The sequence below is a fragment of the Syngnathoides biaculeatus genome, chromosome 23, assembly GCF_019802595.1.
Source record: "Syngnathoides biaculeatus isolate LvHL_M chromosome 23, ASM1980259v1, whole genome shotgun sequence".
In the NCBI taxonomy this organism is placed as follows: Eukaryota; Metazoa; Chordata; class Actinopteri; order Syngnathiformes; family Syngnathidae; genus Syngnathoides; species Syngnathoides biaculeatus.
Window position 1 is genome coordinate 14,583,753 of NC_084662.1, and position 13,204 is coordinate 14,596,956.

Sequence of the window (13,204 nt, forward strand, 5' to 3'; positions counted from 1 at the left end):
CATTATTTGGTGAGTTTTTCGGATGGTGAAGACCTGAAACCGACTATTAAGAAGACTGAAGAATGCCTTCAGCTTCATTCTACAATGGCCTATGGCAGTTATTCAGTTATGTCCTATTTAAATCCATATTTTTTTTGTGTAGAGAGAAAATTGAATAATGTACCTCCAAGAATGTGAGGTTGGCTTGGTTTTGCCCAGCCAACGTGCCAGCCAATCTCGTCTTCTCACGAGCAGAGTAAAGCAGATCCTGGGCCTCCTGAAGTTTGCTCTGATGGTCTGACAGCTTGCCTTTTATCTAGGAAAGCAAATAAGTTGTTTTAATTCAGTTCAGCACAAGGATTATGTAGAAGTTGTGAGTCGTGAGCACCTCTGCTTTTAGGTCTTCTGTGGCCTGATGAGGACCACCAAACATCCTCTTCACTTTCTGGAACAGCTCCTCTGCCAGACTGGAAGGAGCAAGGATCACAGTTAATTAAAAAAAAAAAAATGCATTATGTTTAAGCCTGTTTGAGTTGCTCTACAGTAGTTTATTATTGTAAATTATATAATTAATGCTGTAGATAGTCTTAACAGACTGCTATAAGTCATTAGATAAGAATCGAGACCAAGATCGCATTATTGCGTGCATTTATGAGGGTATTTTGTACAAGGTCTGTATACATCTCATATAAATTCGTTATTGTAATTAGTCTATAAAAGCATTAACTACTACTGTGCAGCCCAAAGGTAGCTCTTTGCCAAGGTAGACATGCACTGAAAAAAGCAAATGTGGTCCTAAAATATAAACAGTGAGGACGCGTTTCAAATTTCCACAAAACACAGTGAATTATATCTTAAAGAAAATCCTGTCAAATACTCTTGAGAGTGAGTTTTGAAGACCAAACTTCTCACCTTTGAAAAGGAGTTTTACGAACATTTGTATGTTTACCACAGAAGCCCTGGATGCATGATTAGCATTAACCGAGACAAGAAGAAACGAGCTCTCCCCAGTGGATGCCACTCAAAGGATTTTGCACACTTTTGGCAGATACATGCAAGGTAATTATTGGACTTGGTATAACATTAATGAAGTCTGTGGGGGACAGTGAGATGAAAATGAGTAAAAATAAATATGTACTCTACATGATCACAGAGACTATTTTCAACATTTGACAGTGACGATATAAATTTCATGAATTACATTTGTAGCAAACTTTTAAAGGCTTTGGTATAAAGTGACTTACTATGATTATTTATTGGTTGTTTCAGTTGAACTCTGTAGGGTTCAGTCTCAAAAGTAAGAGCGTGGCAAGGGCGATTTATCTTCAGCCTTGTTTTCCATGTGCACTATCTCCCAATACTGTGTCCATCTTTTAGTCTTTTCTCCGTTCACCCCTATTCTCGTATCTCTGCATCGTTATGTCTGTGTCTGCCCCTGCAGCCATAGTTTTAATTAACTTATCGACCTCGTCAACATTTAATGCGCTAAAGAGATAAAGTGAGAGAGGAGGATGGGCAGAGAAAGACAGTAGATTACTGACCGAAAAGGCCAAAAAGACTTTGTCAGCACAAAGTTGTGGTTCCTTCAGTGTAGGATGTGTTGACTCGAATAAAGTGCAGACAGTTATGCTTACCTTTTATGTCATTCATTGGGTTTATATTGATTGTAAATGAAAGCAATGATAAGTAGTCACAGTAATAATGTGCCATGGATTAAAAACCTGAAATCCATTTTCAAAGTAGATAAGCTTATAACACCTTGAAAATAGTATAGTTTTCATTACCGTGACAGCAGCAGATCACTTTCTATTGCGGCCTAGGTTAGCAGGTTAGCATCATTGCTAACGTTACTGTTAAGAGTTGTGAGTAGGTTCCTGCACAATACAATAACTAATTTCAAAACATAATGGGTTTTGATCGCAGTAGCATTTCACATATTTCACAACTGCAGGGGGAGCCCTGGAGCAAAAAAAAAAAAAAAATCCCCACCACAGCCTTACTATATGTTAGTGCGTAACATGATAAGTTAAATTCACTTAGAATCTATAGATTTATTTTGCTCACTTCAAGTCCAGGAAAATTATTGGAGGATACTGCATGGAATTGGAGTTTGATTTTAGGATAAACAAGGAAGAGAATGACCAATTTGGAAAAACACTGAAAATGTTGAATGAAAATGAAAATGGGGGTGGGAGGATTCAAAGGACGTGCCCCCCCCCCCCCCTTTGGGCACGAAATATTTTTATAAAACACACTGTTAAATGGTGACTTTTGGTTAGTTCTAACAGTGTAAATGCAGGGCAATTGTAATATTTTGAAAACGTAAAATATGAGTCCAAACAACCAAAATAATTTTGCCAAACTGGAAAAGGTGGAGACCGCTCAATAACATATGCATACGTATGTCTATAAGCTATAACTATACCGTAGTAAACAGAATGCTTCTCTATGAAATGTTAACATCAGAGTGAAAATACAGAATACCGACAAAATGCTGCCGGAAATCGGAATTTTGTTGTTATTATAAACACAAAATTTAATGCAAACAGATAGCAATGCCATAAACAGATAGCAATCCCGTTTTCCGCTATCATAGCTGTGACTAATTTCACGACGAGCGTTCCGATAGATGCTGGCGGCCAGTTTTGACCACAGCCTAGCCCCGTGTCAAACCGTACCCTACACCCACCACCCCAAATTTTCTCAACGGATTTACACGTTTCACAAAAATTACAATTGCAGCTGCAAAAACTCGGAATTCCCCGAATCCACTAAAAATTCTCATCTTTGGATAAAAGATATCTTCACAAGGTATTATGAACATGTACAGTATGCGAGTATGCATGTGTATTCTCACTCCATCTCCTCCTCGGCAATGATCTGCCTGTCTCCCAGCTGTCGTTTTCTCATCTCGGCCAGCATGGTTTGAATCTCCTCCTTCGTCTCCTTCAAACCTTTTTCCGGCGCCCCGTCTTTGCGCGCCAGCATGCGGTTCAACTCGTCCGCTTTGGACTGAAGGTCTGGACACAAAGATGAGAAATTATTGCTCCATGTACAGCTTTTATGTGGTAAACTTCATACACCATGGAAAAAAATAAGAGGAGCAGTGACCCTGAATAATGCAGCATACAACAAAGACAGAAAGTGAACAGAACATTGTTGAAATACCACACTTAGCCTTTAGTCAGTCCAAGTCCTATGAATGGTCCATTTTTGCGTGAATCATTCAAACTTTTGGAAGAAAGCTGAAGATGAAGAGTAATTTCACCTTTCAGACATGACAGTGACCTCGAACACACATCTAAAAAAAGAATGTCCTCACCAGAAGAAGATTAATGATTGGAAAACTTGAGCTCAGAACTCAATCTGATTAAAAGTGTGTGTGTGTGTGTGTGGGGGGGGGGGGTGTCTATAACCTAGAGGTACCCTACAACGGGCCAGATCTTGGGTGCTGTCGCAAAAATGGAATTGTAGATGTGGTCAAATAATACAGATGTGCTAATAATTCTTGAGCCTGGGGCTATTTTGACAAAAGCATAAAATAGACGTGTTGTTAAGATTTTCAATTGTGAAAAAAATGCCTACTTTGAGAAAGTTAAAATGTTACTTAAAATTTTTCCTATGCAGTCAAAGGTTTTATAGTAAAAGCCTTGGCCATTGCAACACATTATTAACAATTACATTTATTTTAATGAGGAATTTTGTTTCGAAAGTTGATCTCATCTTAGTTTGATAGGAGCTTTTTTTGTCATAGTCATTATGGCATTTTAAGCGAATAACGTATTTGCCTAGATTGTCTGTAGGCATAAATGATTGACTGAAACCACTGTTGGATGTTAATTAGACGTATCAGTGTTTTTTCCTGCGCAAGAAAAGTATTACTTGTACATATCCATTACATAATGGATATGTGTGTGTGTGTGTCCTCGTTGCCCCTTATTTGATGTCTCTAAAGTCCATCTGATTAAAGGAAGTTGAAACTTCACACTGGTGAATGTGTGAAAGGTCTTATTTTTTATTTTTTTCGAGTGGGCGTGCACGGTCACGGCGATGCGGCCTTTCTTCTCATCTGAAATGTAAACACGATGTGATTACAGCCGAGACACAAGCAAAGCCATCCCGCTAATGAACAGCTGTAGCGTATGTGTGTGCACGCGTGTGCCACTGAGTCTGCATGTCACAGCCATGTAATTACATGCCGGGATTTAAAAGCCAATTAAACACTTAAAACGTGAATGGAATTATATTATGGTATCCGGTAAACACACACACATATACACTCAGTGAGTATGTACAGTATTTCCTTCCCTCATTATCTATAAGTGTCTGTGTGCATATAAAGTTGTATTATTCGTCCAGTTCTGCACCACTGTTTATGTACATTGCTTTTGAGTTTCTGTGTGTGTTTCATAGCCAGTAATTATGTCTTTAATTGCTACTCTCAATCATCCACCGAGAAGCAACACACACTTCACACACACACACATTCACACACCATCATAATCACGCAGCGATCAGGCAACGGGCCAGAGAGCTTGCAGCGGCACCCGAGCGAGGAAAGTTTCATCACTTTCTTTACACCGCAGACAACATAACATTTTTATAATCGTAGTTATTTCAGCAGCAATCCAATTTTACATCACTTTTAGCCGTAAAAGTACCGGCGAGCTGGGTGTTGTGTAAAAAAGAAAACTGTGCAAAGCAAAAACTGATCTTTAAAGATGTCTTACGACTTACATATTGACGCAGTGCGTTAATCATATCTGACTGTCTTTCTGGACGATTGTGACCAGTGTTAAAACGTAGATCTAGATACGTGACATAGAAAAAAAAAAGTCAGTCTATCATCCATCCTGTCACGATACATTGGTGCTGAGATGTGTCGGCGGTCCGTAATTTTAGCTCATTGGTAGTTCTCTGCGCTCTCAAAATGGAGACATGGTCGCGATCCCTACCCACCTACCCCCCAAAAAAGGTAGATTGCAGGACGTCGGATGCTTGAAAAGTAGATCTTGGGGCAAAAAAAAAGTTTGGGTATTCCTGATCAAGAGTACGTAGAAACACAATCTTTCCCTAATATTGAAAAAAAAATAGTAGTGACTGAACACAATAGTGCAGTGTTTTTCAAACTGGGAGGCGCTCCCCCATTATGTGGTATACGATTTTCTGCTATGGCAGGGGGGGGGGGGGCTGAAAATTTTATCTTTAAAATGCACCGAAAACTATTTGGCAAACACTGCAGTAGTGTATTACACGACTCCTAATAAAAAGGTCAGGAGATAGGAATAGTCGTGGGTACATTTTACCACAAAATGACGTTTCAAGGTACATCCAATCCATCCATTTTCCATGCCACTTATCCTCACAAGGGTTGCGGGAGTGCCAGAGCCTATCCCAGCTAACTTTACGCAAAACGCGGACAACACCCTCACGTGGTCGCCAGTCAGTTGCAGGGAAAATATCGACAGCATCATTATCATTATAGAAATTCCCCAAAACAACTAATTTAAATACACATCTTCTCCCAGTTATATAATGAATTACAATTACATAGAATTTCTACGTACTTAATGTAACTTGTTTCATCTAATTAGGGTTAGGGTTACTCCCCAATAAGATTAATAAATAATCGTTTTTGACTTGGATATTTCCCGGCGGGATGGTGGCACACCTGGGAAGCGTTTGCCTCACAGTTCTGAGGTCCCGGGTTCAATCCCCGGACCCGCCTGTGTGGAGTTTGCATGATCTCCCTGTGCCTGCGTGGGTTTTCTCCGGGCCTTCCGTGGGTTTACTCCCACATCCCAAAAACATACAACATTAATTGGACACTCTAAATTGCCCCGAGGTGTGATCGTGAGTGCGACTGTTATCTGTCTCCATGTGCCCTGCGATTGGCTGGCAACCAATTTAGGGTGTACCCCACCTCCTGCCCGTTTTGAGCTGGGATAGGCTCCAGCACTCCTGCGACCATTGTGAGGATAAGCGGCTAAGAAAATGGATGGATATTTCCCGTGGTGCCCTTGATAAGACAATCTGGCAGCCTGGTTGAGAATCACTGGGTGTGGAAAATGGACAATTGTCTTGGACAAGAACATTGTGCACCAAACAACTTTTAAATCTTTTCTCCAAAATTTAAATTTAACGTTACACTTGTGGGAATCCTCGATACAGCTGTTCTATTGGTCCTCATTTGATGTTGCCAGTGTACTAATGAGTGTATAATATAACCCAATATGGAGACAGCAGAGCGAAAAACAGAGTCAACAAGACAGTCAGAACGAATTAACGCAAGTGAGGTCGTGTTGATCTGTGCTACCTTGAGCTCCCAGCAGCGTGTCCCTGATGAACTTCTCCAGGACCTCAGCTCGCGTCTGAATTCTGTCGGCGTCATCTTCCACTTGTTCTCCGTCGGCAGATACTTTCGTAGCCTGCATAGAACACACACATACACATGCTTAAAAGTAAATATGTTAAATAAATGAACAGGTTATTGACCCCTTTGTTAAATGAAGAAGGGTATGAGGACCATAAATATTTTAGTTTGTGTATGTACCCCTTTTTTTAAGCTTCCCTTTTGTGATTATTGTCTACATTTACCCATGCGTGCCTGTACATACCATATATATTTGTGTACAACAAAATACAAGCTAATCTAATGCAACACAATCCACAGTCAGAGAAGATTTGATGAATACAAAAACTGAATCACTGATCCACACACTCACACACATACACACAAACAAGAGAGTATGTAATTATTGATATTCAACAGGACCATGCTTGTCATTTATCAAGTGTGCGACTAAGCCTGTGACTGAATGCCTGGTTGTGCGGAAGCCATTAAAAATGTGCTGCTTGACAGCATAACTGTATATTTAGACATTTTTCCTTTTGCGTCTAAGTTGTTTTACCAAGCTGACACTCAAACCTCCAGATTTATGAAAACACATTAATAAATGTTTAACAAAAGAAAATATATCATACTGGCCAATGCAATCCAATTGGAATCATTTGCAGGTTTTAAGACAAAAAAACTGTATGCTTATGAGACGACGTTAGTGTCTATTTATGTATTTAGAAAGAACATATTGTAAAATTGACATTTTATGGTTAAACTGACATCCTAAGTCGTAATGTAGACTTCAGTCTGCTGTACAACTACTCAGACTTGTTTGTCGAAAGATTCTTCACACATTCAGCAAGTAAGTGCCTTAAACTATGATCTCACTCTGTGCCAAAGCCCATTTGCTCCAGAGACGGAAACAAAAGGGGACAAAAGAAGGATAAGGAGCAGGAGGAAGGCACACAAGGAACACAGTGGGACTCGAGTAGGGCCAAAAGCGACACGCCGGGATGCGTACCCTGCTGTGTAGCTGGTCCATCTCAACAACCAGCGATCCCAAGTTGGAGTCGGCCAGCTGCAGTAATCTCTCCGGAGCTTTCTGAGGCGACAGCATGTGCTGCAGGAGAGAGAGACAGATGGATGAGAGAGAGAGAGAGAGAGAGAGAGAGAGAGAGAGAGAGAGAGAGAGCAACATGAAGGAGACACAACAGACAAATGATATTTGACATGTTTTGGCTTGAGGCTCAAACATTTCAACCTTGTGGCTCAGGGAAAAGAGCGTGCAAGTAGATAAAATTTAACTCATCGCTGTTGAAAATGGATTACTACATACTCTTATGTGTGTCTTTTATTTTCTTTACAAGGGATGCGAAGTACGCAGAGTCAGATGGTACCTTGAGTTCTTCAGTCATGTTCTCAAAGCGGTACAGGATCTTGTACGGTGGCGGCAGGGGTGTGGTCAGCGTGATTTCAGTGACGATGCGATACAGGCGGTCCATGTCATTGAGCAGCAAACCTGAGCACTCGTCGTCACACGCTGTGAACGCGTAAAGAAAGTTAAGTAGCACTCCAAGCCCAAATATGGACCGCGTTAGAAGGTCATAAATATGATCAAAAGGATCAGGCAGATGCAGAAATCACAACAAAAAAGATTCCAGGATTATGGTTGTCATATTATAATCAAAAGAGTTTTGATTGATCATACAATACCTTTATGTCCATGTGGGAATTTTACATTGTTCTCATACTACATGCTGTCCACAAAAAAATTTTTGTAGTCTAATATATATATATATATATATATATATATATATAATAGCCAATTCTTGCTCAAAATGATTTAAATTTAAATTTTACAAATATGTTACAAAAACGAATTTTAATGTTCAATGCAAGTCTTTCAATGTTAACGTTTTGCTTTTTCATTGTTTCTAGGGTCAAGAATGACATTCAATAGCAATTAAAAAGGGATTTTGCATGTAACACGCTTGAACACAGTCAAACATTTTGGAGGAAATGCTAAAAAAAAAAAACGACTGAAGAGCAGATTTGGAGTGACAAATAAAGAGGAAAGCAGAAAGGAAATGTGGGTCATGTCACCGGTGGCGCATATTTCCCTGAAGCTTCATGAGATCGGCTGTACAATCTATATTCAATAAAATCTTGGAATTCTGCTAAATACATCTTTTATTTTTCAACATGTAACCCATTTAATTGTGTTTGTGTAGAACATTTACTTATTGATAAAATGATGTAGAATTGTTTTCAGAACGTCTTGTTTTACACTGCACTGTTTTCCTTTTTCTTTTCTACTCTTTTTTTTCTTTTTAGATGATTTAGTTTGATTTGGTACCGCTGAAATAAAATGAACACCAAATTAAACGTTTTAAACGTTTCATTGAGCATCAAAAGCTTCTGACAACACGCTTTCTTCTCTGCACGTTGAACCACAACTACATTTTAATTTATTTATTTGCGGTGTGGAATTTTGATTGTTTTTATGCCTGACACAGTGTTGTTAACCTTAAGGGACTTCCATGAGAGTCTCATCAGCGTGTGAGAGCACACAGCGCAGGGAGGTAAGCGCACCTGTTATGAGCACACTGCAGGCTCAGAATACCCATAAATTGCACATCAGGGGACTCATTCAGACACACACATTACACTTTGTGTGCATGTAGTGTAGAGTTTTTCTTCCCTTTCTGCAGCCAGGGGCTGATTTATTGCTGAAATTACAATTTCTGACAGGGGGAATCTAAGATAAATTAAATAGAAAGACTTTCTTCTCTATCAATCTCTGACAGAACCGGAGCGCCTATTCACAAAACCACACGTACGCACACACACTCACGCACACACGCACAGTTGCAGTTGCACTGAAAATATACACAATACTGTATATACTACAAAAACCAGAAACTAAGTTACATAACAACTAATCCCTTATTTAGTAAGTAAAGACTGTAAAATCACTTTCACTGTGTTATGCAAAGGCAGTGTATTTAATTTTTCGCGAAATACATCAATTTTAGCATTCTCAGCAGAAAGAAAGCCCTCTTTTGATTACACCATCAGTGTTTAAATTGCCACATGCATTATTCAATTTCATCATACATTGTGCTAACATGGTATCATGTATGCCATTATCATCTTAAAGACTGTAGGCTCTTTGAAAATGCATATGTTTAAAGAGCATGTAAAGTGGAATTAGAGATTTGATTCTGAATACATTACAATGTACGTTTGAAGATAATTGCTCCGAAGTCTGTGTGTGTACAGTATGCATAGTGTTGTTAACAGCACTCTTTTAATTTTCCCTTGACACAGACTTGATATGGATACTTATTCGTGTATTGATGATCAATAAATTGTAGGTTTATATTAGCTTTTCACCAAACACATGCTGCTCACTGCAAAACACACATGACATGCTGGTGCGTGGTCCAACAGGGTAATCATTTGTTACCTTATTGTGACATGTTAGTTTTGGAGGGCATATACAAATGTTGTCATTTAAATGTCCCGGAAGTCACTTTGCATTCAAATCCAGAGTGCTCAGTTGGCCTATGGACATCTTTTCATTGGAAAAATGTTATATTTGTAAAATCGTGGGATAAAATGAATTAGCTTGGAGGTTTAGAAATTTGTTTTCTAGATTAAATGGCCTGGTAAATGTTACTGGAGGTCATTTTTAAATTCCTCTTTACATGATTAGCTTGTCAAAATGTGATTGTCACAACTGTGCGCGGGTGTGGACTGATGCATGAGGTCCACAGACATATTTAAGTGGCCGCAGTTATCACCGCTGTTGTCTTTTGCCACACAGGCCAAACAAAACAAACAAACACAGCGATAAATGTTTCAGTCACGCACGAATTGCTCTTCCATTAAGACAACTCAATGCAAGACCATCGTTGCACCTCATTTAAAGGGAACCCAAGAAGGCGCTTTGATTGCTGGGAAATTAAGTCACCTTTGTTAAATCTTACCCTGGTAGTGTGATCATAGAGTTTCAACTAAAACATTCTGATACAAAAAGAATTTTCTAAGTAATCATTTTTATACAATCATGTACTGTATTACAAAACAATCGGCTAAGAACACGTTCAATCTCATTTATGCAGTGTCCCAGAATGCACCTCACGTTCTCACGAATCGGTTGCTTAATACAGCGTTTAGCTGATGACATATGAAGGCTCACATATTGTGTGTTCAGATGGGCGATAATGAACCTTTGTTCCAAAAACATTTTTTGATGCTAGAATGAGCATGTTCTCAATTGCGTTCATCAGGCAGAAGTGGACTAAGTTTAGTTCAAAATATAAAGAACTTTCTTTCCTTCAACTCATTCCGGTACAGAGCTGCTCCCATCATTGTCAATCAAACCTTGTTGAAAAGTCCAACGGATCCAAACTGTTCACCAGTCTCCATTACTCAGAGCCACTAAGTGGAGGACTCAGCTAGCACAGACCGAGCGAACCAATATCTGATTGCTTCAGTCCATGTGACCCATCAGGACTTATTATTATGGTCTGGGGCCCGACAGGGCAGCTATTTTGCTGTTGCCTTGGACTAGCACAATTGCACATCTAATGCACGAACACATGCTTGGCACCTGAATGCATGGAGCAATCACCTCCATGACCAGCTAGCAGCAATTTCTCATCAGCATCTGTCTTACAAATTTCTTTCTATACTCTCCCTGTTGCATGCACGCACACATCCAGACACCACACACACACACACACACACACACACACACACACACACACACACACACACACACACACACGTACCTCAAGACATGCTAATGGAAGCAAATTGGCCCCACCATTATGATCATATTAAGTTTAAATTAGCTCCAAATGACATTCAAATTATTGCCTAAATGACTGGAATTTCAATTCTGATGCAGACCATCCAGTCCGTCGCTTGGGGTAACCGGGTGAAAGCTGTTCATTTGCATTTGTTTGTCAAAATAAAGTAAAAATGGCAACATCAGGTGAAAAGAAGAAAGAGAGTGGGGCGAGGATGCCTGTGGGTAAACTGTGTTAAACCGTAATTTGGGACTTTTTGTTAGCTTCTGTTGTTGGAAAGCAGCCAAAAAGAAAAACATAATGATTTTATTTTTAAGGAATTACATCAGGATACTTTTATTGATTTCAAGTTTTCAACTCTGTCAAATATAAAGTTACGTTTTCATTGGCATGAGGGTAGACTTGTGATTATTGTTTATTATCACATTATGGAGGGGCCCAACATGCCTGGAAACATACAAATTCTATCTATTGTATGTATTTAAGGGGGTTAAGGACACAACCAACTGAAATTCGTGTCGCAGTAATCCTTGGATAGTCATACCAAAACCAAACAAATTCTACATAGCCCTATTCAAATGCCAGGTTGTTCTTGTCCAAAAATTAACACCTAGATAAATTTGAAATCTTTTTTTCACCACTGTTATTAATAAATGGGGGGAAAAAATAAATCCCATTTTAAAGTGCCTCTGATTAATCACATATGTTGTTCAAACGTTCTAGAAGGGTTTGCCTGAGTTTTTATTTTTGTTTGTTTTCTATTTGAAGTCTGAGGGTTAGGAGGTCCTGACTGGTATTTGGAACTGTTCAACGACCCCCCTCTCCCCACCTTTTCCCAGTTCCACTTGAAGAAAAACAGCCCCAAACCATGATACTGCCACCACCGCAGTTGACTGATCTCAGTTGTTTATTTTTACCTACCCTCTCCAAAGTCAGCATTATCAAAGAGATGTCTCAATGGTGAAAAAGGGTGTTTCTATCATGACAGGGCACACAGATAAATCTGAAGTGAAATTTAACAGGAAGTCGGCCATGTAGGTCTGAAGCAGGCGAAATTTAAGGCTCACACTTGCCGAACTTCTACTATGGAATTCGCCCAAATGAGTCCCTCTGTGAGTCAGTTCTACTAGACAGACAGGCAATGTGAAATTGCACATTTTTTTTGACTCTACCAAATCGATGTGGACGGAGCATGGATTGAAGGTTTGTAAATGACTAAACTCTCTAGAGTGAAGGGATTATACCGATGGTAACAATATAGGTAAACAAATTTGGCTGCTATCACTGAAGGTATATATTAAGATGCTGACTATGAGAACTAGATATATAGCACAGCCAACATATCAATTCAAAAGTATAACAAGTGATAACGTGTAAAAATATTGTGTGTTAGTCCTTACAGATGATCCCAGATGGTCCACACACATGCCTCTCCATGCACTGGTCACAAGACCTGCCAGACGCCCCAATCGTGCACTGGCATTGGCCAGTGACAGGGTCACACGGTCCGGGCAACGCCCCCCACGGGGAACACTTACACTCCTCGCATCGACCGCCAGGTATCTGAGGGTTACCATAGTAACCAGTGGAACATCTGGATGGGAAAATTGAAGCCATTAAATAAAAAAAAAAAGCAGTCATTAACTCTTGTTAGTGTGTATTTTATGTCATTGTTTTACACTCATCACAAAGGCTTCAGAGTAAATTATACTTAAAAAAAAATAGAATACACAATTTTCGCTTACCGTTAATTCATAGTTGCTTAGTATGAAAATCGTAGCCAAAATGGAATGATGTATATACGTGTACGTATGGTTTGTTCAATCGTCATTGCAAAATGGATAAAATAAAATTTTCAGTCTTTGAAATTGTACCTTTTAAACAAATATCCCACCTCCAAAAAATTTAATTTATTTAATTTGTTTCTGACCTTTCACAGTATTTTCCCTCGTATCCCTCAGGACAAGACGTACAACGGTAGTCATCATACCCTTCGGTGACGCACGTTGGACTAAAACTAGACACAGGGAAAGAGTTCAGTTAACAAAATAAATATTGAACAAAA

The 13,204-nt window shown here is 39.3% G+C and overlaps 1 protein-coding gene across 1 annotated transcript in view; it reads right to left on the minus strand.

Annotated features, from left to right (window-relative positions):
• lama2 (laminin, alpha 2) overlaps positions 1 to 13,204 on the minus strand; it is a 135,971-nt gene that overhangs the window by 32,579 nt on the left and 90,188 nt on the right. The window contains exons 34-41 of the mRNA XM_061812204.1: positions 13,070 to 13,156; positions 12,678 to 12,733; positions 7,717 to 7,859; positions 7,341 to 7,439; positions 6,296 to 6,407; positions 2,837 to 2,999; positions 368 to 446; positions 164 to 295 (exon numbers count right to left, since the gene is read on the minus strand). Coding sequence (XP_061668188.1) covers positions 164 to 295; positions 368 to 446; positions 2,837 to 2,999; positions 6,296 to 6,407; positions 7,341 to 7,439; positions 7,717 to 7,859; positions 12,678 to 12,733; positions 13,070 to 13,156 — 871 coding nt within the window. The remainder of the gene's footprint in view (positions 1 to 163; positions 296 to 367; positions 447 to 2,836; positions 3,000 to 6,295; positions 6,408 to 7,340; positions 7,440 to 7,716; positions 7,860 to 12,677; positions 12,734 to 13,069; positions 13,157 to 13,204) is intronic.